Source organism: Grampus griseus, assembly GCF_964374135.1.
Source record: "Grampus griseus genome assembly, chromosome: 4".
Classification (NCBI taxonomy): domain Eukaryota; kingdom Metazoa; phylum Chordata; class Mammalia; order Artiodactyla; family Delphinidae; genus Grampus; species Grampus griseus.
This window is the reverse complement of record NC_138997.1, coordinates 11,242,372-11,270,037: the sequence shown is the minus strand read 5'-3', so window position 1 is coordinate 11,270,037 and position 27,666 is coordinate 11,242,372. Positions and strand designations below refer to the sequence as shown.

The 27,666-nt window shown below is 34.1% G+C and overlaps 1 protein-coding gene across 3 annotated transcripts in view; it reads right to left on the bottom strand.

Moving 5' to 3' along the window:
- The window catches only part of GRID2 (glutamate ionotropic receptor delta type subunit 2), a gene marked incomplete at both ends in the record, with an annotated part of 1,377,541 nt that overhangs the window by 1,100,662 nt on the left and 249,213 nt on the right, over positions 1-27,666 (bottom strand). For all 3 annotated transcript variants that reach the window (XM_082652914.1, XM_082652913.1, XM_082652915.1), the window contains one exon: positions 26,776-26,931. In XM_082652914.1, coding sequence (XP_082509040.1) covers positions 26,776-26,931 — 156 coding nt within the window. The remainder of the gene's footprint in view (positions 1-26,775; positions 26,932-27,666) is intronic.

The window sequence follows — 27,666 nt, the reverse complement described above, 5'->3', positions numbered from 1 at the left end:
CAGCGCTGTGCCGCCCTCGGCCCCAGCAGCGCTGCCGCCAAGATCTCTGGCTGAGAGCTGCCCGGTGTGCTACCTGCCCACCGCCCGGCCTGGCGCCAGGGGCCAAGCGGGTGTAACTGAGTTTTGTATTGTGTTGTTTGTTCTTGGCATATTGTCACATGTCCATTGAGAACTGACTCCCAAACCAGCATGGGCCCAAACCTTTCCACACACATGCCAAAACCATCAAAAGCAAATCTCCAGGCCAGTCAGGATCTGATGGAAGACGCCCCCAGGCCTAGTGACATCTTGAGAACTCATGAACTATAGTCATTTGTCAAATGCCTTAGTTCCTTGACTCAACTGAATTTCTTATTTTCTTAAAAACTCACCTATGCATTCAAGTGATAGGTTTTTTGTTTGTTTGATTTTAATTTTATGCAATATTTTTAGGTGTTTTTATGCAAATGAAATCTAGGATATCTAGACTTCCATGTGTGCAAAAGTCAGATTTCTAAACATAATTGTACAAAATAGACTTTAAAAAACACAAATGAAAGATAAAAAGTAAATAGAATGAAAGATTAAAATGGAAAAGTCTTCAAGTATATAACAGTTTTTTTAGGTATTAAGATTATCAATGATGTGTTTTATTCCTGATTATTTTGTATTTTACAAAAGGTTCTCTAATAAATATAAATTACACTGGAAAAGAAAACTGCTTTGTGCCAGGCATCGTTATAAATGCTTTACATTTACTACCTCACTTAATCCTCACAATAGAACTTGGAGTTAAGTAATATTATTATTTCCATTTCACCAATGAGAAATTCAGAGACAAAAAATTCTGTGAAGTTTATAAAGTTAGTAAGTGTTGGGTTTTTTCTAACACAAGTTTTCTTCCCATAAAGGCTGCTTCTTAAACACTGTGTATTATTATCTCTCAGTATGTACTGAAACATTGTTTCTTCATTCCAACTTAAACACCTTCTCACTTCGGGGCAATAATAGTCTGAAGATCCCCATTCTAGTCCCTGGTTAGGCCTCTAGTTACCTACATGATTTCAGTACACTTATTCTTCTAGACTTAATTTTCTTAAAGTGTGAAACTAGTAATTTAAATGAGATAATCTCTGAGGACCGTCCAGTCTAAGATTTTGTGATAGCACAGTCCTATCAGACAATTATTTCTAAGGTATCATGAAATTAAAAATTTACCATTTAATTGAAAGATTAATAGGGAATAAAAAGGGCTCATCTCCTCTGGGTAAATAACAAGGATCATGATTTCTGGATCCTATAATAAAAGTATGTTTAGTTTTGTGAAAAACTGCCCAACTTGTCTCCCTAAGCAGCTGTACCATTTTGCATTCCAACCAGTAATGAATGAGAGGCTCCACACTCTCCCTAGCATGTGGTTTGTCAGTGTTCCAGATTCTGGCCATTCTAATAGGCCTGTAGTGGTATCTCACTGTGGTTTTAATTTGCATTTCCTTGATGGCACATGATGTGGAGCTGATGCTTATTTTTCATCATATATCTTTGGAGAGATGTCAGTTAAGGCCTTCAATTAAGTTCCATTTCTTGATGGGGTTGTTTTCTTATTGCTGAGTTTGTTAATTTTGGATAATAGTCCTTCATCAGATATATTGCAAATATTTTCTCCCAGTCTGTGTCTTGTCTTTTCATTCTCTTGAGTATTGAGATATTTTCATCTTTTTTATACTTCTTATGTCGAAAACACAGAAATGAGTCACAATGTCCTGTATTTTGTTGTTTTTTTTTAAAATAGATCTTTACTGGAGTATAATTGCTTCACAATATTGTGTTAGTTTCCGTTGTACAACAAAGTGAATCAGCCACATGCATACATATATTCACATATCCCCTCCCTCTTGAGCCTCCCACCCATCCTCCCTATCCCACCCCTCTAGGTCATCGCAAAGCAACAAGCTGATCTCCCTGTGCTATGCTGCTGCTTCCCATTAGCTAACTATTTTACATTTGGTAGTGTATATATGTCCATGGCACTCTCTCACTTCACCCCAGCTTCCCCCTCCCCCGCCCTATGTCCTCAAGTGCATTCTCTGTGTCTATGTCTTTATTCCTGCCCTACCACTAGGTTCAGCAGCACCTTTTTTATTTTTTTAGATTCCATATATATGCATTAGCATATGGTATTTGTTTTTCTCTTTCTGACTTACTTCACTCTGTATGACAGACTCTAGGTCCATCCACCTCACTACAAATAACTCAATTTTGTTTCTTTTTATGGCTGAGTAATATTCCATTGTTTATATGTGCCACATCTTCTTTATCCCTTCATCTGTCGATGGACATTTAGGTTGCTTCCATGTCCTAGCTATTGTAAATAGTGCTGCAATGAACACTCTGGTACATGTCTCTTTTTGAATTATGGTTTTTTCAGGATATATGCCCAGTAGTGGGATTGCTGAGTCATATGGCAGTTCTAATTTTAGTTTTTTAAGGAAACTCTATACTGTTCTCCATAGTGGTTGTATCAATTTATATTCCCACCAACAGTGCAGGAGGGTTCCCTTTTCACCACAACCTTTCCAGCATTTATTGTTTCTAGATTTTTTGATAAGGGCCATTCTGACTGGTGTGAGGTGATACCTTATTGTAGCTTTGATTTGCATTTCTTTAATATTAGTGATGTTGCACATCTTTTCATGTGCCTCTTGGCCATCTGTATGTCTTCTTTGGTGAAATGTTTATTTAGGTCTTCTGCCCATTTTTTAATTGGATTGTTTGTTTTTTTGATATTGAGCTCCATGAGCTGTTTGTATATTTTGGAAATTAATCCTTTGTCCGTTGTTTCATTTCCAAATATTTTCTCCCATTCTGAGGGTTGTCCTTTTGTCTTGTTTATGGTTTCCTTTGCTGTGCAAAAGCTCTTAAGTTTCATTAGGTCCCATTTGTTTATTTCTGTTTTTATTTTCATTACTCTAGGAGGTGGGTCAAAAAAGATCTTGCTGTGGTTTATGTCAAAGAATGTTTCTCCTATGTTTTCCTCTAAGAGTTTTACAGTGTCTGGTCTTACATTTAGGTCTTTAATCCATTTGGAGTTTATTTTTGTGTATGGTGTTAGGGAATGTTCTAATTTCATCCTTTTACATGTAGCTGTCTAGTTCTCCCAGCACCACTTATTGAAGAGGCTGTCTTTTCCCCATTGTATGTTCTTGTCTCCTTTGCCGTAAATTATGTGACCATATGTGCATGGGTTTATCTCTAGGCTTTCTATCCTTTACCATTGATCTGTATTTCTGTTTTTGTGTCAGTGCCATACTGTCTTGATTACTATAGCTTTTTAGCATAGTTTGAAGTCGGGGAGAGCTTGATTCCTCCAGCTCCATTTTTCTTTCTCAAGATTGCTTTGGCTATTCTGGGTCTCTTCTGTTTCCATATGAATTGTAAATTTTTTTCTTTTAATCCTGTGAAGAATAACACTGGTAGTTTTATAGGGATTGCACTGAATCTGTAGATTGCTTTGGGTAGTATAGTCATTTTCACAATATTGATTCTCCAATCCAAGAACATGGTATATTTCTCCATCTGTTTATGTGATCTTTGATTTCTTTCATCAGTGTTTTATAGTTTTCTGAGTATAAGTCTTTCGCCTCCTTAGGTAGGTTTATTCCTAGGTGTTTTACTCTTTTTTGTTGCAATGGTGAATGGGACTGTTTCCTTAATTTCTCTTTCTGATTATTTGCTGTTAGTATATAAGAATGCCAGAGATTTCCTAGCATTAATTTTGTAACCTCCAACCTTACCAAATTCACTGATTAGTTCTAGTAGTTTTCTGGTGGCATCTTTAGGATTTTCTACGTATAGTATCATGTTATCTGCAAACAGTGGCAATTTTACTTCTTCTTTTCCAATTTGTATTCCTTTTATTTCTTGTTCTTCTCTGACTGCCGTGCCTAGGACTTCCACGACTATGTTGAATAAGAGTGGCGAGAGCAGGGCTTCCCTGGTGGCGCAGTGGTTGAGAGTCCGCCTGCCGATGCAGGGGACACGGGTTCGTGCCCCGGTCTGGGAAGATCCCACATACCACGGAGCGGCTGGGCCCATGAGCCATGGCCGCTGAGCCTGCGCATCCGGAGCCTGTGCTCTGCAACGGGAGAGGCCACAACAGTGAGAGGCCCGCGTACCGCAAAAAAAAAAAAAAAAAGAGTGGCGAGAGTGGACATCCTTGTCTTGTTCCTATCTTAGTGGAAATGCTTTCAGTTTTTCAACATTGAGTACGATGTTTGCTCTGTGTTTGTCATATATGGCCTTTATTCTGTTGAGATAGGTTCCTTCTATGCCCATTTTCTGGAGAGTTTTTTTTTTATTGTTGTTGTTGTTGTTGTTGTTGTACGCGGGCCTCTCACTGCTGTGGCCTCTCCCGTTGTGGAGCACAGGCTCCGGATGCGCAGGCTCAGCGGCCATGGCTCACGGGCCTAGCTGCTCCACGGCATGTGGGATCTTCCTGGACCAGGGCACGAACCCGTGTCCCCTGCATCAGCAGGCAGACTCTCAACCACTGCACCACCAGGGAAGCCCCCTCTGGAGAGTTTTAAACTCTCAAAATTACTAAGAGACACTGAAAGGAAAGTTTAAATGAGTTATTGTCTCACTACTTTCCAATGGCTGACCTAGACCTCAAAAATAAATTCTTAAAATATTTTGGCAAAAAATGCAATATGAGATTTCCATTTAGAAATATTTGGTTGAAGCCAGGGAAGGTCATTTATAGCATGTTGTTATGATTGGGACTCTGCAGTCAGATTGCCTGAGTTCAAATCCTATTTTATACTTAATATTGTATAGATTTTGCTACTTTATTCTGCTTCGGTGTGCATTATGTTTCCTGTGTTAAGTTTGGATAATTCTATTCCTACGTCATAGCACTATCAGGATTAAATGAGTTAATACGTATATGAAGAATGTCAATTAAGACCTGGTATATAATAAGGCTTTATTTACGTAATGTTAGTTAATGTGGTGATTCTGCTGATTCGCTGATGTTGCTGCTACCATACAGAATTAAGGAGAAAAGAAAATTTATCTAAAATATATTCTGAAGTTCAGAATACCACAGTCAGTGCTGCTTCATGTAAAAAAATCCAGGAAGCAGCTTTACTAGATATGTGTTCCATGTGTGTACATGTATGTGTTGAGAGAAGGGGTTATAGACTGACCCAATCTCTGGTCATTAAAGTCAATTTAAAAGCAATCTAGGTATCAATACACCTTGAAAAACCTAATACAGTCAGGTGAATATTAATTTGCTTCTCTAGAGACAGTAAGCCTCTCTTTAGGAGAAACTCTAAACCTCTGAAACACTGCTCTGTTAACTACTAGAGAAAAAAAAACTGACAATTTATTATTACTTTATGGTCATTTGTACATGGGTTCATTTATTTTCTGTAGTTCAAGTCAGAAATATGATGAATACGAATTTGTTTCTATATAGAGGGTAAGCCTCTCTTTAGCAGAAGTGTTAAAGCTCTAAAACTACCTTGTTAACTATGAGGTAAAAAGCTTACTATTATTACTTTATGGTCATTTGTACATGGGTTCATTTCTTTTCAGTAGTTCAAGTCAGAATTATGACGATGAATGATGATCTTTCATAGCTATTGCTTTCTATTATACACCATTTCCTTTTATGATTTTTTTTCTAATTTTTATAAAAAGCTTCCTCTTACATACTACACTTTAAATGGCCATGTCTATTATTACCCTATTAATTTTAAAGATGGGGAGATTGAGGCTTATACAGAGAGTTACCATCTATAGGTTCAGGGCTAGTAAAGAATGTGACTTAACTAGGATTTGATCTCACTGTTCCTGACCAGCCTTAAGAGTTGGAGCTGAGCCCGTGTCTTTGTAGAATCTGAGAAATTTTAATATATGAGCCATAATATTAATTTTAATTAAATGTACTAAATCTGGGACTTTGTCATAGATGTATATGGCTCAAGAATAACTTGTTTTCCAAATGCTAGCCACAAATTTATGCCATACCATGTGGCTCTCTTTTTTAATAAGATGGTGAAATTCCATATATAGTGGAATTTTGTGGGGTCTTTAGGTCTAAACAAATAAAAGATAATAAAAATGGGAAGGTTATATAATTCTGAGCAAACCTTTCTTTATAAAATATTTATTCTCCCTTATCCTTTTATACAGTTTGTTTTGAAACAATTGGCAAAAATTATAATCTTCAAGTTTATGGTATAAAATTTCAGTTATGTTCATAGATAAAGTATTTTTGAATAATGCATTCATGGAAGATATTGAGTTCCAACTCAATGGTGCCACCTTTTACACAAACAGAAGGAATATGACTATGTGGGTGTTAGTGGTGCCACAGCGTTTACTATGCTAATTACTCCAGGAAAATCATAGCAGAAGGAAAAAAATCTTGCTTACATGAACAGAATTAAGTTCTTCTTCAAACTATTTTGGTATGAACACATGCCACTACCATCACTGACTACTAAAATACACATATATCTTATTCCACTGGAATAAAATCTCCTCAGAGCAAGGATGATCATAGATAGAGATCTTTCTATTTCCAGGACTTAGCTCCATGTTTACATATAGTTTTCTTAATTTAATAACTAAGTCAATAATATAGCTATGTTTCATATAAGCTGGAGGAGTCTCTTTCACTACCCAGGCGAGAGAAGATAAAAATCTATTTTTTCTTGAGTGCCTGTTTATTCTTGTGATGTACAGTTCACATTGAGTATAAGCTGGACATATATATATATATATATATATATATATATATATATATATGATGTATTTACATTCAGATGCAATTACAGTACATTCTAATCATATAAAGAAAACAAGGTATTTTACTCAACATAATAACAGTTAAACATACTGCTTCAATGTATATAAACTAATGCATGTTCACTAAATTGAAGTTTTTATAAAAACTTGTAACTTTTCTTTAAACAATCAGCCTAAAATCTTCAGAACTGTATTAACTTCTCACAGATCACTTTAGAGCTTATTTAAATATTAACCTAGACAACAAATTTTTCATCTTCAAAAGCTTCCTAATGGTGCTGAACTTTATATATTCAAACTAACAAAATATTTTTGGAAAAACCAGAAACTTCAGGTCCGGGCTAGCATGGGCCTGCATGCTGCTGATTATTGTGGATTTAAAAATAAATGCCATCATTTAATAGATCATGTAGACTTTCCAATCCATCACTTACTGGAATCTCACAATACATCTGTGAAGTCATCTAGGTATTATTTATCCCCATTTTACAATTCAGGAATATTTACTCATAGAAACTGCTTAAGAGTCAGAGTCAGAAACAAAACTCATGCTTTAGACTCCAGATTGGACCCACTTTCCACTATACCACTTTAAATAATTAGGGAAATCTTCTCTTTTAAAAGAGATTGGTGCTCACTGTGAACAAATAAACTCTGGAAAATCCCAAGGGAAAAACAGAATTACAGCAAAATTCTAAACTCTTGACTTCTATTCCCTTTCTTACCACTCTCTTTTACAGAAACATCAGATCTCCTCAAATATTCACATGTGGACTGAACAGAAACAAGGAGAATATGGAAAATACATCCATTCCAAGAGAAATTATTTCCCCTTTCTAATGGCTCATTCACTCACAAGATTTCTTATAATTTTAAGCAATTTCTGAAGATAATCCCTAACCATAAATATAGATAAAATAATATTTATACCTAAAATGGTGACCTTCATTATGCTGACAGATTCTGAATATTGCTGGAGAATATTATGAAGGGTGGTCTTACATAATCTCTTACAGATTCTTGCTATGAAATCTCGGTTTGATTCTTACTATGACTCAGAAGTATTTTCAACCATCCCTAATTGGCATTCCCCAGCAGCATTTCCAAACCTTTTCCACTCTCCACTTTACTTCCCCAATGTTCCACTGCCTTAAGTATTACTGAGATGATTATAACCACTTCCCGTGAATTTCCTCAACTTTCCTTCTCCCTATCAATAAAATGATTGTTTCCTTAGGTCAAAGTTCAAGATTTACCAAATCTTTCTTTTTAACACCTTACTAAGGCAAATTGCTTTTATAAATTTCTGTCCCACCCCCTTGAGATTTTTTTCTACTCAATTCAAAAATACCCCCATGTGTTCACGTTCAATGTTTCACTGAATTCTAGCTATTCATATACATATAACTTCACCATCAAACACTGAATAAAGACTCTACTGGCGTTGTTCACTCCTTCCCATCCACTTGCTCCTTACTGCTTGTGCCGGTCTTCCATTAATACCACAAACACTATAAAGAAACTTCTCTGTATAATTTAATCATGGGTTCTTCATCTCTAGAATCCATGGACTTGGTACAGCCCATATCCAAACAACATTTAATGACAGTTAAGATAACCACCCCCCATTGGGAGATTGGGATTGACATGTATACACTGATGTGTATAAAATGGATGACTAATAAGAACCTGTTGTATAAAAAAATAAATAAAATTAAAAAAATTTTTTTTTAAGTGGGTCAAACTATAAATTTAATTTATGTGGGGTCTTGTGATACGGACCCAAAGCAAAGGTAAAAAAAAAAAAAAAAAGATAACCACCCTCCAAAGAAGGGTTTTCTCCTTAGGGATAATGATCTCTACTGGTTCCTCTTTCAATTTCAAACTTGTTCTTTCTCTATTTCCTTTTCTCACAAAATATAAGTATTTGCAATGATACATCAATTGGTTTCTCTCCTCCCCTCTATTGCTCTTTGGTAATCTCATCCCATATCAGCTTTAACTTTCACCTCCAGACAAAGTGATGTTAAACCATTGCTCCATCCTTTCTCTATAGAGCCCCAGTGCCACTTTTCAGTTATATCCTGAAACGTATATTCAGACAGGGGTTAAAATTCCAACTCTGACACTTATTAGTTATTTAATTTTGGTTAAAGTTGACTAACCTCACCACCTTATTTTTCTAATATATACAAAGGCCTGTGTCAGGAGTAACTAAATAATTTATGTAAAACTCATATGACTATGCCTTAACATACTAAGAATTCAGTAAGTGCTAGCTACTGTTTACACTTACCCTATATGTCTTACCTTTTATGTTCCTTATTTCTATTAATTTATTTATTTGTCTAGTTCCAAAGGCCAAAAGCTAGGAATCTTCTTTGATTTTTTTCCTTGTACTGGCCCCAGAATTATAGTAAGGTCCAAGTCTTCCAGCAGCATAGCTTCATAGCAGTTCACTTTTCCCCTTCCCATTATAGCTATCCTAGTCGGAGAACTTATTACCTCCCATTTGGACAATTTCAACAGATTTCCAACTGTTTCCCTGATTTCAGTTTCTTGACCTCTAGTCTATCATTTATATATTGTGGGATGCTGTTTTCTTTCCTAACGTAGATATACATAAAAATGCAATCATTCCATGACTCAAACCTTCTCATTCTTTGCTATTTCCTAAGATATTAAATTCAGAAACATTAGTTTGATATTCAAAACCTATTACCAGCTCATTTTAATTTACTATGCCAACCTTTTCTGGTCCTTAAAATAGATAAGGTTCCACAAACTAAACTATTGGTTTTTCCCTACCCAGAGTCCACTTTTCTGATACTCTGCTCTCCTTCTGAAATACCCTAATAAATGAATTTCATATACTCCCTACCATTAATTTTTTAGCTAAGGTGATACTTCCTCTATAAAATCTTAATCTTATGACCTAAAGTTCTCTATCCCTACTATAAAAGGGGGAGGGATGATGTGGAGCTTCATAAATGACAAAGTGTGAAGCTCAGCAAATATCCCCCAAAAGCAATGATAAAACTGGACAAAGTTGACCAAAAATTTTTTTCAGGGTTCTTAAATCTAACCAAAGGCATACAACAAATTGAAAATTACTTATTCAAAAAAGAAAAACTACTGAACATTGTTTAAGAAGAGTAAGTCCATGGCATTTTAGCCTCACCCCCAACCCCACTCCTCAGTTCCACTGGAAAGGCAGTTCTAGCAGCTAGGGAAGGACATGAAAACCAAAAGCTTCCATGCCAGGAGGTTGAGGATTTGATTCGGAGTGGTATGTGGGGAAAAAGAATCATACTCACAGGCAGTAGAGAAAATGATAACAATCTAGGTATCAAACAATTAAGGAAGGTCAATACCTTACAAACCTGAGGCTGCAATACAAGTTGGATCAAGCAACAGACCAGAAGACTAGCCAGAAATTTAACAAGGCTATCTGGGGGATAAGAGAGTCATTGTGGGCCTTGATAAACTCCCATAAATCCTATAAATTTCCTCAATGTGATAAAAGGCCTCTATGGAAAATAAACAGTTAACTCATACTCAAATGTGAATGACAAAATGTTCTCCATCTAACACTGGAAACAGGAAGGGTTTTCTTGCCTCAAAATTATATTCAACATTGTTATTAGAGGTTCTAAGCAGTGTAATCATGAAAACAGATATTTTTTAAATAAATAAAATTTTAAAAGCCATCTAGATTAGAAAGGGAGGATTAAAACTTTTCATTTGCATAACATAATCTTGTTTGTAGAAAATCCAAAGGAATACATGAAAAACTTTTGAGTTCCTCAAGGCCACAGGTGACCAGGTCAAAATATATATATATTTGTATATAAATTATTTTTATATATTAGGAAGAACAAACTGAAAATAAAATACAGGAAATGATTCCATTCACAGTATCATGAAACTGAATAATATCTTAAGGAAGAAATTAAAAGCATAAGACTTGTACAGTGAAAAGCAAAAAATATTATTAAAATAATAAAAATATTATATTAAAATCATAACATTCTAAAAAATGGAGATACATTCTACGCTCATGAAATAAAAGACTCAATATTCTTAAGATGGCAACCTTTTTCAAATTGACCTATAGATTTAATACAACCCTTGTTGATTTCCCAGAAAGCTGTTTTGAAGAAATTAAAAGCTGATCCTAATATTTATATAAAATGAGAAGGACACAATAGTCAAATATAAGTTTGAAAAAAGAGGAAAAAGAATTTACTCGATTTCAAAACTTACTGTAAATCTACAATATGTTACTGGCATAAGGACAGGCACATAGATCAAGTGAACAGGATTGGAAGTTCAGAAATAAACCTATATGTTTATGGTCAACTGATTTTCAACAAAGGGGCCAAGGATATTCAATGAAGGAAAGGATAATCTTTCTATGAAATAGAGTAGGCAAACTGTATATTCACATGCCAAAATACTGTCTCATATCACACTCAAATACAAAATTGCTCCTAGGCCTAAATATAAGGAAATAAATATATAAAATTTTAAGAAAAAAGCAGGAAAAATCATAGTGACCTTGAATTATTCAGAGAGTTCTTAGATATGATGTCAGAAGCAAGCTACTTAAAAGAAAAAAAATGATAAACTGAACTTCAACAAATTAAAATTTGCACTTCAAAAAGTACCATTAAGAAGAGAGGGAAAAAAGACTGGGAGAAAATATCTGCAAACCATATATCTGATAAAGAACTTTTATCAAGTATATATATAAAGAATATTTAAAGTTGAATAAGTCATAAAATCTAATTAAATACAAATAAGATTTGGATAAACACTTTATCAAAGAAAATATACAGATGGCCAGTAAGCACAGGAAAATATACTCAGTATCATTAATCATTAGAGAAACAGAAATTTAAACCTTAATTAGATTCCACTTTATATGTTTCACAAAACTGACAAGGATGTGAAGAAACTAGACTCCTCATACATTGCTGGAGGCAATGTAAAACTGTACACATTTTGGAAAACAGTTGCACAGTTACTTAGGAAGTTAAACATTAATTTACCATATGACTGAGCATTCCCCTTCCAAGATATCTACCCAAGAAAAATGTTATGAACTGAATGTTTCTATCCCTCCAAAATCTGAGTGTTGAAGCCCTCAACCCTCAGTGTGAATGAATTTTTGAGATGGAGCCTCTAAGAATGTAATTAAAGTTAAATGAGGCCACAAGGGTGGGGCCTAATCTGAAAGGATTAGTGTCCTTAAATGAAGAGACACCAAAGACCTTGCTTTTTCTCTCCCTCCATACACACACAAAGAATAGGACATGTGAGCACAAAGGAAGAAAGCAGCAACCCAAGAGTGTTCTCATCAGACACCGACACTACTAGAAGTTTTATCCTGCTGCCCAGAACTGTGAAAAAATAAATTTCTGTTCTTTAAGTTACCTAGTCTGTGGTGTTTTGTTGCAGCATCCCAAGCAGATTATGACGCAAAATAAAATATATATGACCTTACAATGACTTATACATAAATATCCATAGTAGCACTTTTCATAATAATCAAAAAGTGCAAACAATCCGAAGTCTCTTAAATTTTGAGTGGAAAAACAAATGTGATATTTCTACAATGGAAAATTATTCATCATTGGAAGAAATATATTCTTCATACATGCTACAACATGTATGAACATCTAAAACTCCTTCTAAGTGAAAGATGTCAGACACAAAAGACTACATATTGCCTTATTTCATTGACATCAGATGCCTGGAAGCAAAAAATCTGTAGAAACAGATCTGTGGTTGGCTGGGGCTCATGTGGGAATGGGGATTGATTGATTGCAAATGTGCATGAGGGATTTTGTTGGTGATGGAAATGTTCTAAAAACTGGATTTTGGTAATGGTTGCACAACTCTGTAAATTTACTACTGATAATTGAATCGTCATTTAAAATAGATGGATTTTATAATATGTAAATTATACCTCACTGCATCTGCTGGAGGAGGAGGAAGAAGAGGAGGAGAAAAAGCAGCAGCAAAAAGGAAGACAGACACAACTGTGGTGGGAAAAAAACAGAAGTGGAGTATAAAAATAAATAAATAAATAAAATAAATAAAATTTAAAAATTTTTAAAAATAAATAAATTTAAAAAAAAAAAAAAAAGAAGTGGAGTATTTTGTTCTCCCAAAGTTGGGTATCCTCACCAGGGTAGCAGGAGCAGTAGAATATCTGCCTCATATAGTAAGATGTTTACAGAGGTACTTATAATTGTTATGCTAAGGTTGAACCTACTGGAACAAGGAAAACCCAAAGAGGGTAGGTTTAAACAAGATAGAGGGTTATGCTAATATATAACAGTTCACCCAGGGTAGCTCTGCTCTACAGGAGAGCCAGGTTCCTTCCGTCTCATTCCTCTGAAACCTGCTAGTGCATAGTCCTTACCAGCATGGTGAGAGCTGGGTCACCGACACAGCAATATTCCAGTTCATTGAAAGGGGAGAAGTGTTGTCTAGGGCAAGTAGCTTGTCTTTAAGTTGGAAATGACTTGTAACTTGTCCATACTTCAACTCACATTCTATTGGCCTTCTATCTAACTGCAAGGAAAACTTGAAAATGTACTTCTATTGGGGGTGAGGGGTATGGATCCACCTAAAACTGCTATCGTGGAAGAGGAGAAGAATCTATTTTGAACAGTTTAATACAGTGGATGAAAACAGTTTATTCAAATTATGGTAACAGATAATAGCAATAATCCATACAAACTGTTGATGGTAAAGAGATTAAGCTTAAGTAACTAACAAGTACACTGACTCTCTTCACAAGCCTGTTGACAGGATTTCTACACACAATAGAAAGTCAGACAGGCTGCATCTATAATGTGTGGAAATAGGTGGCTGGCATCAATCCTAGGGCTGAAGTTCAAATAAGGGCTTCAAGTTACAAAACAAATTTGCAAAAACCAGGCAGGGCCTGAAGATGTAAGAGACCACAGGTACCGGCCAGATAATTTACAGGTAGTTACAAAAATAAGATAGGTCCACAATTAATGGAAATCAGGTATTAACGTGGTACTGAGAAGACAGGCGAATTCGAGTTGCTGATATTATTACTGGAACTTGTACACACTCTCTGCTGTCCCGAGGGGCCCACATCACCTGCTCCCTGTCATCTTTCAGCTCTCTGCTCAAAATCATCTTCTTAGAGAGCTCTTTTCCTGACTGTTCTCCTTAAAATGATACCCCTAACTTCATCATCGCTAACCCTCTTATGCTGCTTCATTTTTAAAAATTTTTAATACCAACTCTTCAACCTGAAATTGTGTATATAATTTGTTGTTCCCTCAACTAGAATATACACTCCAAGAAAGCAAGATATTTATGTTTTCACTAATATACGATGAGTTCCTAAAATACTTCCTGGCTCAGAGTAGACATTCAATAAATATTATCAAATAAATTGAATGAATGCACATACATTAGCAGCATAGCAAGGTTGGCAACAAAGCTGAGATGATGTCAAATGTAGTGTTATATTTGGTACCAAATACTGGGGTCACACTGAACATGTAGGAAACAAACAATTATTTCTAGCTGTGGGTGAGGAAGAAAGTAAAAATATAAAACTAAGATCAGCACTCCTAGAAATCCCATAACACTTCATTTTACTGCTACTGAGAACTTTATAATTGATTACACTTTCTTTCAAAATTTCTTATATATATGTTAATGTTATTTATGTCTGTTACTTGCTAAACATAAGTTACTTGAAGCTAGAAACCGCATTGATTTCTCTTGATATCTCTTTCAGCAATAATTATAGCATTTTGCAAATTAAAAGCGCTTAATAATATTTATTTAGATGGAAAAATAAATTAATCAATAATTAACAAACAATGAATGCTGATTTTCACAGATTGCAGAGCATTTTTTATTCAAATAAACAAGCTTCATCGGCTACTTTAATAATATGACGAATAAAAAATATTTTTAATTTAAAACAACTACTTCACTTAAAGGAAAAAAAAAGAGAGTAATCACAGACTAGGCATATAAAAGACCACAAAGCAGGATATCATTATTCTTCACCTACTTCTGTCCACCTCGGTTAGGAAACAATCCATGTTTTCATGTAACAGCACAGTGCCATGACACTCTGAGTTACAGCACACAATGCCAAATGTGTAGTAAAAATCCTCTGAGAGCATTAGCCAATGCATATGCATAACACTTTTATACTATAAAACTTGAGGGCTTATCTCTTTCTTTAATGTGAAAAGCAATTACTCTTCTGTAGATGTGGAATAATTATTTTAAAAATATCACTTGCTCTTAAAACACAGCGGAGGCATTGTGCTTTTGAAGCAGCCACTTTGAGCTCAAATCATTTTCAGTACTTCTGCTGCATTACCAAAAAAAAAAAAAAAAAACACTAAGACTTTGCTATATGAAGGCTGATGTCATTATTAATGTCTTTATTCATGCTTAATTTTACTTGCTGAATCATGACTTTCTCCATGCTGAATTCACTATTCTACCACTGGTTTGGGAAAGGTATGATCTTGAAGCTGGGAACAAGACAAAAACCTTGACAGAAAAGTTACCTTTCTGTCCTTGTGGCCTGATGCTTCCATTCTCAGTCCAGCCCCACCTCCAGATCATATCTTTCACAATCACAAAGATGTATTTTTGAACATGGCTGCTTCTCTGATTAGATCTTTTCTCCTTTCAGAGTAGAAAGCATGCCTTACTATTCTTCCTCTTCATTTCTTCTTTACCTTCTCCCTTAACTCACCATCCCTAGGCTGTAAATCATCTTTTTCTACTGAATTTTGTATTTTGTTCCTCAAGAAACCACTGCCTAGTAATTATGTTATCTGTGCACATATATTTCTTCTTCCTCAGTGGTTTAAATCTTTAAAGATGCAGAGTGCTCCTAAGTTACATCTATATTCTTCACTAATTCTACCTCACTATCTTGTACTGGGATGCTGAATAATGTTGGATGAAGGAAGGAATAAAGGATCTTACAATGTTGGTTATGCTTTTGTGGAACTTTTCTATGTTTCCTCTTTCTCTGCTGCCGGCTGTCTGGCCATTTGCTGTTCATTAGTATCTACTAAACCATGGGTCTGGGAAATAAAGAGATAAAATGCAAAAGTTCTTTTGTAACTTGCTAGTTTCTCCTTATTACTCTTTATAAGTTACTAGGTAACCAAAAAATCTTGGCTGTGCAATTTTTCCAACAATAAAATGTGTTTTTTTATTTTTTTCCTGTAGCAACTTAATAAGGAGTCTAGTTTGTACAATAAAGCACTCCTACAAAGGATGGAATAAAAGAAAGATATAAGGAAATTCTCCCCATAGAAAACAGAGTAAAATATTCAAGAAGTTGTGAATAACTGATTCATCAACTTCCTTAAAGTAGAGGATTTTCAAAAAGAGACATTTAAGATACACACCTGGAACATTAGTTTTCATCAAGTTCATTCCATTTGTCATATTATTTTAAGTAAAAAGAATTATGTTTTCTCCAAGAAAAGTCACTCGACTATGCTGTGGGGTGGCCATTTGGATATCAGTCCTGCTTCTGGTCAGACCTCATGCCCTTCTGGAGGAATGCTGCCTCTCAGCATCTTTAACATCAAGTCAGCCTTTGTTGTGCTGCTAAAATACCAACGAACATGAAGATTTCATCTTGTAAAAGACAGAAGATAAAGGTCTATGTGAGGTGCTCTTTCTAAGTTTTGCAATATGATGTGCATGCATTAATCTGAATAATACATTCCAACAGATAACACTTCCTGATTAGATTGAACAAGTCATCAACTCACATAGAGTGAGCTAAGATGAGCTTTTATACATAGGCAGTTGAATGTAGTAGTTAGTACTGATACGAGCTAAAATCCCAATAGGAAACAATGGCAAACTCAAAACAGCATAATTTGAGAAGGATTTATTTTTCAAAGACATAAATTACACAGATATGGGTGGGATGCAGCAGAAAAACGAGGAGTAGTACAAGAATTCAGAGGCAGTAGCAGTGAGGTAGTAACCAGTCTTAGGCCCAAAGGATAGACAGGAGAGAAATTTGTGGAGTTCTGAATAAGAGTAAAGAGCACGCTGCCTTTAGAAAAGCGTGACTTTGGTTTGAGGTAAACACCCAGCTCAAGGTGACCTCACACAGGAGACAGAAAATAAATACCCTGAACTCACTCTCCTCCTCCCACTGATATATGTCTGGGACTCCCAATTAGCATTCTTAAACAGAAATCAGAGTAATCCAGGAACTATTTTAAAGGTTTCAGATGTGACCAGTTAGCTCACCTAACTGTACCTCAGTTTCTTCAACTGTCAAAAGCTAGTAAGAGTAACTTATACTGCCTTATAGCTTATAAGGCAGAATAAAGATTAGGTGAAAAAAATGAAGCACTTCTAACAGCTCATGGGATATAATAAGCTATAAGTAAATGCCACTTCTCATTCTTGGGCTTTCCAAATGATGCTCTTTTGTCAAGAGTATACAGCAAATATAAAAGCCACAAAATGATGTTTCTTTCCTAGTTTCAGATATTAATGTATCTCTGTGCATTACTCTGTATTAAAAGACCAAGAAAATTGAGTAAAATTCTTTCTTTTTTTAATGTTTCACCTCATTCCTTTTTCCTTTTCACTTATATGAAAAGCCCAAATGTTTCCATACCTATATTCAAAATCAGTTACAAACAGGTGAATTTCAAATCCCAAAGGGTTTAAGAATGACATCCCCATGCCCCAGATGTCAGTGAGACCTGCAGGACCATCAGAATTTCCTTTAGAACACACTCCATTTCCAAAGGGAAAAACTGAAGCAGATTTGGGTAATGAACTCATGAATAACATTGCTACCCAGCAAATAATGACTTCATTGATAGAAATAAACATTTGCAAAGCAACAGAATAAGAACTTGAGTCTTCAAAAGATAATCAAATCCCTCAAACACATGGAGCAAGCCCTGCCTCCAAATGGTTTTCTCATATGTAATTGCCTGGAATGCTATTTCCTCTTATCTGCATGGCTAGCTACTTGGCAACTTCAAATCTTAGCATAACTGTTCCTTTTTGTATTTTCCATAATCACTCCATCAAAAATGAACTCCTGGTTTTAAACTGCACACACACACACACAGCCCACCTGTTATTTGTTATCATAGTATCACCACAGTATCATCTGCTTTGCTTTATGCCATTCTACTCTTTTAAAAAAAGAATATTTATTTGCTTCTTTAGCTCTTTTTGTATATCTCTCTTACTAGATTATAAATTCCTTGGGTGCTTGAGGTTAATTTATCTCATTCATCTGTATAAACTCCTAATACAGTGTACTGACTCGTGCATTAAATGTATCTTACAAATAAATGAACACTTGTCATTTTCATTTTTTAAAGAATAATGAATTGTTCTTGGTGATTCATAGTTTTCTTCCAGTTGGTCTCCCCTTCTCATATTTAAGGTTTAAGCAATTTCCAAGGAAAGGAAGTGTAAACTAGTGATTCATTCTGTGCTCTCATGGAGCCCTGGCATAAATTTTTGATAATGAATAATGGTGGTTTAACAACAAACCTGCCTTGTTCCACTGTAACAGATATAGTAAATAGGGGGTTAAAATTACCCATGAAAAGCATGAATCAACTTTGGAAGGATTACCACAAGAAAGAAGTGCTTGGTGAACTTATTTTGAGATAGATAGATAGAGATATTATATAATATATATGGTATATATATATATATATATATATCATATACACATTTATATATATGATGGCATGCATGGCATATATGGTATATAACATATAGACATAGTTTAATATATAGTTTAATATAAGCCTATATATTTGTATGGGTGTGCGTATATAAATGTATATATATGATGAGTTAATATAGAGGTAAAACTCCTTTAAACTGGGCAAAATAACCTAGAAATTCAAAACAATAAAAAGTTAAACTCAAAAATTTCAAACATAAAGATTATTGACAAATTAATGTAGCAGAATAAGAACAGGATTTGGGAGCAGACAGAATGAGGCTGATGTGTCAGTTTCTCTTTGACCAATAAGAATGTGTCACCTTTTTCTTTTTTTTATCCCCTAGTAACTTTCTATCATCAGAGCTACCTACACCGTGCTCAGTTTTAATAATATGAATAAGCACACAGGACCACCTCAACATATTGTTTGATTTTATATAAGTGTAAATTCAAAAGTAAGGTACAAAAATTATTACTGATTATTCAAAGTCATTCTATTCAAAAACATTTTCTATACAAAGATCATATCTGACTTTGATTTGTAGAACAGTTTTTTTTCCCAAAAAAAAATTCTGAAAAAACATATTTATTTTTTACTTTGAAACATATTCCTCATGTATAATAGACATTTTATGTCTTTTCTATGTTTTTCAGTCTTTTTTATGTTTGAAAATACAGCTTAAGGAATGAGCTTAGCCATTCTTAAAATCATATTATATTAGGCTATCAGGGACCAAAAAGCAAGTATGTCTTGAAATAAGCCATGAATTCCTGAAAAAATAACATGATATTATGCGTTACTGAAGAAAATACTGGAAATTCAAAGAAACCAATGATCAAGTTTTTAGAGTTAATATTTGCCCATATTGAAATAAAAAAGTGCAGAACATAGAAAGATAACCTTTTAAACCATCATGTCAGAAATAAACTCAAAATACCACAGACGATGCACCTCTCAAAGTATAAAGTTTTCCTTGAATTCACTTCTATATTTGACCTTCACATATATCACTCTTCTACAACATTATGCCTCTCTACAACTGAATTCCATTTAGTTATGACTCAGTGCCTTATTTACTTCACTGATTGTATTAAGCCTACACAAATCATCAGAAAGCTTTAATTTGGTCCCCACAGGCTTTCTCTACTTCCCAGAAATGGTAACAAGGTATTTTAAATCCTCCCAACCCTAAGTACACATGTTGCAATATCACTACTATTTTCCAAATAAATTACACTACAAGTGTAATTCTCATCTTCCTGTGCTGACTAGCACAACTATCCCCTGAAGACAGAAAAAAACAGAAGCATTTAATTTATATAACATTTTTACAACCCTACCATTCAGGATCTTGATAAGGAACAATGAGGGGGAAAATAAAAGACACTGATTAGGCAGTTATTAAGCTTAGTATTATCAATGGTATGCATGGGAACTACCAATACATGTGGTAAAGGATGTTTGGGAAGGTATATAAATTTATGATGGACACACGCAATGGTGCTAAGTCATGTACTCCACTATTATTAAAATGCATTTAGATTAGTAGAGGAACGAACCATAATTGTTACCCCATGTACTCATCACACAACAATCACATGATCATAGTATTCCTATGGAGTATGTATTTATCCCCATTTTATGAATAAATTGAGGCTCAGAGACAATAGGTGTGTTCAAGGTCCCACAGATAATAAGAGATGAAGCAGCATTCACATAAAGGCAGATTTATCTAATTCCATGGCCCACGCGCTTACATGTTTTTTTCCCCCAAGCAGTATAAATGGTATCAAACTAAAGCACATACTGAACCAAATGTAGATATTGTGAGTGAACATAGTACAATATGAAGAATCAAGGATCAAAAAGGGGATGAATGAGGAGTTTTTACAAAGCACTGTAATTGGAAGTCAAAAGGAAGAGGAGAACCTGTAGGTCAGGATCTAACACATGATAATAAAGGTTAAGCTAACTGTGTTAAGATTATAAGGCAGCCAGTGGAGAGCGCAACATTATACAGAGTAATCTGCTCAAGGCTGAAAGCTTAGAGGCACCCCAAAAGTACTTGCTGAGTCATTCTTTTTTTCCCAGAATATGCAATTACCTATTGCACATTGGCTTGTGTGTCCTGCTTTTAAAAGCAAGTGTTTCGATGATGATTCTTTTGAAAATTACAAAATAATTTGACAAAATATTGTATGGATACTACAAGACTATGCACAATGTGATTCCCATAAATCTAATAATACTTGCCAGGTACATGCAAAAAGAAGTTGTTAAATGTTAAAATAGAAAGTCGGATTACTTTTGTTCTCAAATTAAGCAAGTAGACCGGATCATGTGGAAGTTGGATATTACTGATAGTAGTTTTTAAATTCTGAATATAGTTAAGTCATTTTTGGTTTGTCAACATGAACAAACTATTTTTATGACTCATTACAATTGCCGAGTGTACATAAGTGTGGATTTTAACCTCATAAGCCATATATTCCGAGTCACTTTATGACACATAGATGATTCTTTTACCAAATCAGTATCATAAAAGGCCGATTAAAAACTGAATTATGCTTCCATAATCATGCACTCTATCCACTGAGGTAGCAAGAGAACAGAAGAAAGGGGTATGATATTATTACAAGAATAATATTTGGTAGAAAGAAAGAACACTTAAGCAACAACCAAAGGATACATCTTTACTTCCATTAAACACAGCTTTCATATAAAGCTGCTAAAGATTCTTCTAATAAAACAAGATCCAGAGCAGCACACATTGCTAAAATATATATTTTATGAGGTAACTTACACAACCGTACACAATTGTAGATCGTAGGTAAAAGGCCCCAAAGCAGAAAGGCTATAAAATTATGATATAAAGACCTATAAATATCTGTATTTCAATCTATTCATAGTAATAGAGATCTGTTACTTTAAAAGTGTGGTATTGAATGACTTAAGGGAAAGGCTTACCAATACGGGAGTACAACAATAAATCACAGAAAAAAGAATAAAATTTTGCTTTGCAATGTGTATCTTCAATAAAATTATATTTAAAATACTGAATTTCTTTAAAAAAGAAATTCCCTCTCTTTTCTGAAAAAGAAATGTTTTAAAAATCTAGAACATCATGTTTCTTTCTACTATTAACACAATTAAAAACGCAAGTTATACGTAGAAGGCAACGACATAATGTCTTTTCATGCTCTAAAAATCCACAGCCCACCTCAGGTACATGTTTACGCTTCCTACAGGCAGACATTCTTTCCTCTCACTTGCTATCTCCTATTGTAGCTGGCCCAAGCTTGGGACAGTAATAGGTTTTTAATAAGTATTTGGATACACTGATTTCACTGAGTACCCTCAAAATTAGATTCCAAATACATATTATTTTAATCCTTCCTGATGGGCAATTCTTTAATGGAAAGGCATAGAGTATGAGATAATTAAAAGAATGCATGCCTGAGTTGTCCCTAACAGATATAGAATTCTTTATATTTTAATATTACATTGATGATAAGTACTAAAGATCACACAATAAGCAGATTCTGAATCCAAATCTTATAGGCCAGTCCTTAGAAAGTGGTGGTAGGGAGAAAAGTGATCCAGAACTTGGCACTGGGGAACTGACCAACCTAAACATCCCGGACTCATGGAGAGAATCAGGTGGTCCAGACAGCCACCAAATGTACATCGAGAATCCCTCCTGCTTTGTGAGTGTCTGAAGATGGCCGGTCAGCTGCAACACTATTCCTCTACCCCTTCACACGTGTAGCTAGGCACCAGTTACATAAAGAGCGTTGGGCCTAGAGACAAAGTACGACACTGACCTTGATGTGGAAAGGGAAGAAGGAATGAAAAAATGAAGAAATGAATGAATGAGAAGAATTATAACTACAGGATGTTCAGAGATTTTTTCTTGGTTCCTGGAGCCACTAATTTTCAAGTTCAGTTGTCAGGCAATTCAAAAAAATAAGCTGAAATTGGAGTTATCAAAAGTGGTCCAGGAAACACTGGCTGATGAGGTATACACACTGCAAACCTATGCTAGGAAAGTTGCAGAATTCAGTCTAAGGATTTTGGAATTAGCAGATTTTTTTATCACAGTAAAAATATCTTATTAAAGCAGAGATGAATATAAATTATGAGACTAAGCCCTGGAATAAAGCATCAAATAGTGCAGCCACATAAATCATTCTTTTACATTTACATCTTCTTTGAACTCAGATTTAGCCTATGGCACCAGAAATATTCACAATGAATTGTGATGTGTTTCAGAGAAGTGCTTTTTCCTACTTAGATTTCCTTATACTGTTTATGGCTCTGCTACTCTTCTGTTGTCCCTTTTACACACATGATACGGATACGTGTATATTAAAAATAAAGAAATGAGACTGATTTCAGAAACCATAAACGAAAGCAGTCTTATTGTTTTACACTTAACAGTAGTTTTATTTTGTAAGATATATGAGGCAAATCCAACTGAAATCATCACTGTATTAAAGTGAGATGTCTATTTTTACAAGACTCTTTGGGAGCAATGAATGTTCATGTCCTGGTGTACAAAGGAGTAAGTTAAAGGTGGACCAGGCTGAAACTTGGAAGATGAGCAATCTTAATCATGACTGCTTTTTGTATTAAAAGCAGCTTTTATAACTATATTGTTTATAATGGTTTTTAACATAGCAGAAAGGAGAATAATTATGATAGTTACTCCTTTTTCTTTCAAATAGAATCATTTGTGACTCTACAGTATAAATCTGTCCTTACACTCTTTTCACTATGCATTTCATTTTTAGGTATTTTTCCTAATAATTATTTCAAAATGTTTTAACTGAATTTTGCCATTCAATATCAACAGTGCTTAACATATCTCCTGATACATATGATGTATGCAAGAATTATACATGCAGTCATATTTCTGCATTCACCTTCCAATGTGAACATTTTTACAAATGCATTCTCCTTACATTCCCTGACCTTATTTTCTTATAAATCCCCACCTTCCGTGGCCCATAGTGATGTTGGTCTCAGTTAAGAGCTAACGATATAAGCAATTGCTATTGCTTTCAGTAGAGACAGAAGTGCCTTTCACACCAGCCATTTGTGTATCTACATTATATCCAGTATATAGGTCCCACAGAGGAAACAATCTACAAAAGAGATGTAAGGAGAGAAATCTAGCAACAGCTGCTTTAGTCCAGGTCAACTAAACCTGCAAAAGACCCTTTCTGGATTTTGGTGATAGTAATGAGTTCTTTGGGTTGCTGTCAATAGTTGGATGAGGTAGCAGAACAAAGGACAGCTACCAGATATCCTTTAATCAATTTTGAAGTCAGCCACAGAAAAAACTAGGAGGCAATTTCAGCAATGTGAAGACTTCTCTAAAGAGAAACTGAATAATTATAATTTCTATAATCCTTTAAGAATCTAAATCTGGAAATTTGTTCTAAAGATCTGTGTAACATCTCATCTATAGAGATGAAATTCACCTTAAAAATACATCATTTGTGTTCTAATTTCTTCACTATTTATAGATGAGGAAAACCAAGGATGAATATGAACTGAGTGGATTATACAATGCAACTGCTGCTGATCAACTAGATTGGTATTTTTCTACTGATCCATGCCATCTAAAACCCACGAACATAAATAGTATATATATCACAGCAAAACCATGCTCAAAACCATGAATTTTTAGATGTTCATCAGGAATGTCAATGCATAAACAATTGGTAATAATGATATCACTGAATCTCGTGTCCATCTTTACAATGTAAAAAACAAATAAGCTGATTTAAGGACCTCTATTATAGATTTTAATGGTATTGCAGCCAAGGTATGATGATAGAAAAGTTGGCCATCTTTGATGGTTCAGTTGAAGTTTTCTTCTAAAATACTTCCTCAAAACATTTAAGAAAATATTCCGGAATACTTTTTTGTTCTCTTTCAGTTGAATATATTCCCTTATTTTTGCAAACTAATCAATTACAATAAGAGCTCTAGAAAGAAGTATTTTTACTTCTAACATTAGCTGAGATCTTTCCTAATACTGAATGGAGAAACAAATTAGCTCCAGAGTTTCCTAGAACTTATTTCAGGTTCATTAGCCAGGGCAGACCATCAAAATAACTGGTCCAGAACATCCTGTTAGTATCAAAACCCATCAGGCAAATTGTCAAGCTCTTCATTCTTTCTTGACAAATATCTAGCTGTCTCTACCCTGGAAACGTAAAACTTATTTACTCTCTCAATTTTCTTTCAGTCCACAAATTCTTTCAAGTCACAATAGTTCTTTTGAGAGATATTTTTGTTTCCAGAATTTAGTTGGCAGCAGAATGGCTACACAAAGCAATATGTAAACAGATTAACTGTGGTACTTTAAAAATTGTCTTTGTTTTTCAAATTGTAGTCTCTAAAAAGGTGTGAGGGGCATATTTATTCAGTCTTTCTAATTCCCTTCTGCTCACTGTATTTATTTTCCATTGCTTTATCCACATTTTTTCAGTCAAAGTGGATTTTTTAAAAGCATGAATATTTTAGCACGTCTTCAAAGTTAATTTACGATTATTAATATGTAGTTAATAAGAAGACAGTCACAAAAGTTTTTAAGTCAGTCCTAATTTTTTCCTGCTCTCATTCCAGTCAATAAAACTAATAGTTGAGAAAGAAATATCATAGATACTTCTTTTAAAGAATAATATATACTTCTTATTGTATATATTCTTTTACATTATTGGGTATTTTCCACAATTTCTACTTTATTATTTTTGCAGACTGCTTTATGAATTCTAACATTAATTTATACAGCTTTTAAACATTTCTATAGAAAATTTATCAACATAACCATGATTTAAAGTTACAAATTCCCCAGATAATTCTGATTTAAAATGTAAGAAAATAACTGGGTGCTTCTATTAATCTGATTTTTTAAATTGATGTTTACTTATTAAAATTAAAATTCCATCATATTAATATGAACAACGTATTTTATTGAAAAACAACTTTTACTTAAAACATTTCTGTTCATTTTATTAAAATAATATTTTTTCACTCCATCAAATTAATAAGAAGGAAAATCCATTAGATCACTAATCATTCTAACCATTCCCTTACTGACAGAAATAAGCATAAATAAGCTTTGATAGTAGCCAATGCCACTGATCAAAAACACATTCCAAAAAAGGTTACCTGTATATCATGCAGAGACATTAAATTAAAAACATTTATCTTCCTTACCCCTTCAATACTTTTCTTTAAAAAGTTTCCTGCCAAACTTTACTCCATTTAATACCTTGTCCATATTTTCTTCTGCCAAATCCTCTTTAAGTTTTTAATAAAAGAAATGTTCCATTTAACTAAATTAATTTATTAGTATCTTTAGTCTAAATATTATCACAATAAAATATAAAACAGATTAACAAAAAATACTTTCATGGACAATGATTACTTTGCCAATCAAAAGGCTAAATATTTCATTAGAATAATAGCATCAAAACTAGAATTTTATTAGTGTATGATCTTTCAATCAAAACCTTTGTTCATATAAATGATCTTTCCAGTATAATAAAAATAATTTGTATTTGTATGACTTTGTACCTATGAAAACTTTTAATTCACTCAAGTATATAGAGAGAATGGAGAAAAGTGCTTTAATATTTGGCACATTGTAGAGAGTAAAAAATTTATAGCCTAGGTCAGTATGTTAGGATCCCAGCACAAAATCTTTCATTTGTATGTAGTGTCTGAAAGTTTTCCTTCTCAAAAGGAAAACTTTTGAGAAGGAAAACTTCCTTTGCAAAGGAAGTAAATAAATTTATTTTAAGTAAATTTAAGTAAGTACAAAAATTCCTTTCTTACCTTATCTTATCTCAAAGAAGACAAAAGTAAAAATTCAGAAAGAAAGTCGTATTTTTAAGGAATGCTTCATTTATACTGAAGTCATAAAATGTTGTAAAGTTTTTATTACAAATATTTATGACCATTTTCATATTATATTTCAATTAAAACAATAACTTTCCACACTCTGCCCTTTCAGAAGTGGAATACAGGATTAAAATTTACCAAGTACTCTAAAAGAAAAGCAATGCAGCAAAGATGCAAAAATGATGCCCATGTTTAACGGCATTTTAAATTTTTAATTTCATTGCCATTTGAATTGAACCAAAGAAACAAACAAAATAAAAAGTGGAGCGCTGATGGACCTTACCTTCTTGAACTGCTTGAAAAGGGTTGTTGCCATCAACAAATGTCACCGAAAATGTGATTTTCTCAGTCTGTAAGATCTCCTCATTCTGGTTGAGGTCGCCAACTGCTGTGCGAAACACCTCATCATCCTTTTTGGCAGATTCATCAAAAATTGCTCCTAGAAAGAAGTGAGTATCACCATTAAACAATAACATAAATATTCTGTCATGCCCTCCGGAATTACACCAAAGAGACTTATGAACTGAAAAATGTACACTTTCAATTAAAGCACGCACTTCATTACTGAAACACATTGTACTGGAAGCAGTGTGAGAGCTAAGCAGGAATGTAGTTAGTTCTCCCAAATGGAAATGATGAATAGTACATCAAAGTGTTTTGCTGGAAGAGTATCGGGAAGACATTATAATAAATACAAAAAGCCTCTGCAGGACAAAGTGGTTAAATACCCTGAATGTCTCATGCCATGAGATCTTTAAGAATTCATAACTTGTAGAATTTTTTTTTCTGAATAATAGGAGAAAAATCAGGAATTTTTCTGAGAGTCCATTCATAAATAGGAATCAAATTTCTACAATGATCTTAATTTACTTTTTCTCTTTTTATTTCCTTCCTTCTTTCCTTTCTTTCTTTTTTTTTTGAACAAGAGTTTCAGTATCTTTTACAATAGTAAATTCCATAATATTTATTAAAAATTTAGAGACATACAAATCTCTGAGCAGAAGTAATGGAGACATATTTCCTGAAGAACTAACATAAATTCTAGTGAATAATTATGGCATTTTTCCTTCATATGTAATAATGATGATGATGATGATAAGAGTTGTGGCTAACTTTTATTTGACTGTGTGTTTGTCAGTGTATTGATTAAACATCCCAGTTCTAAAAGTAAACT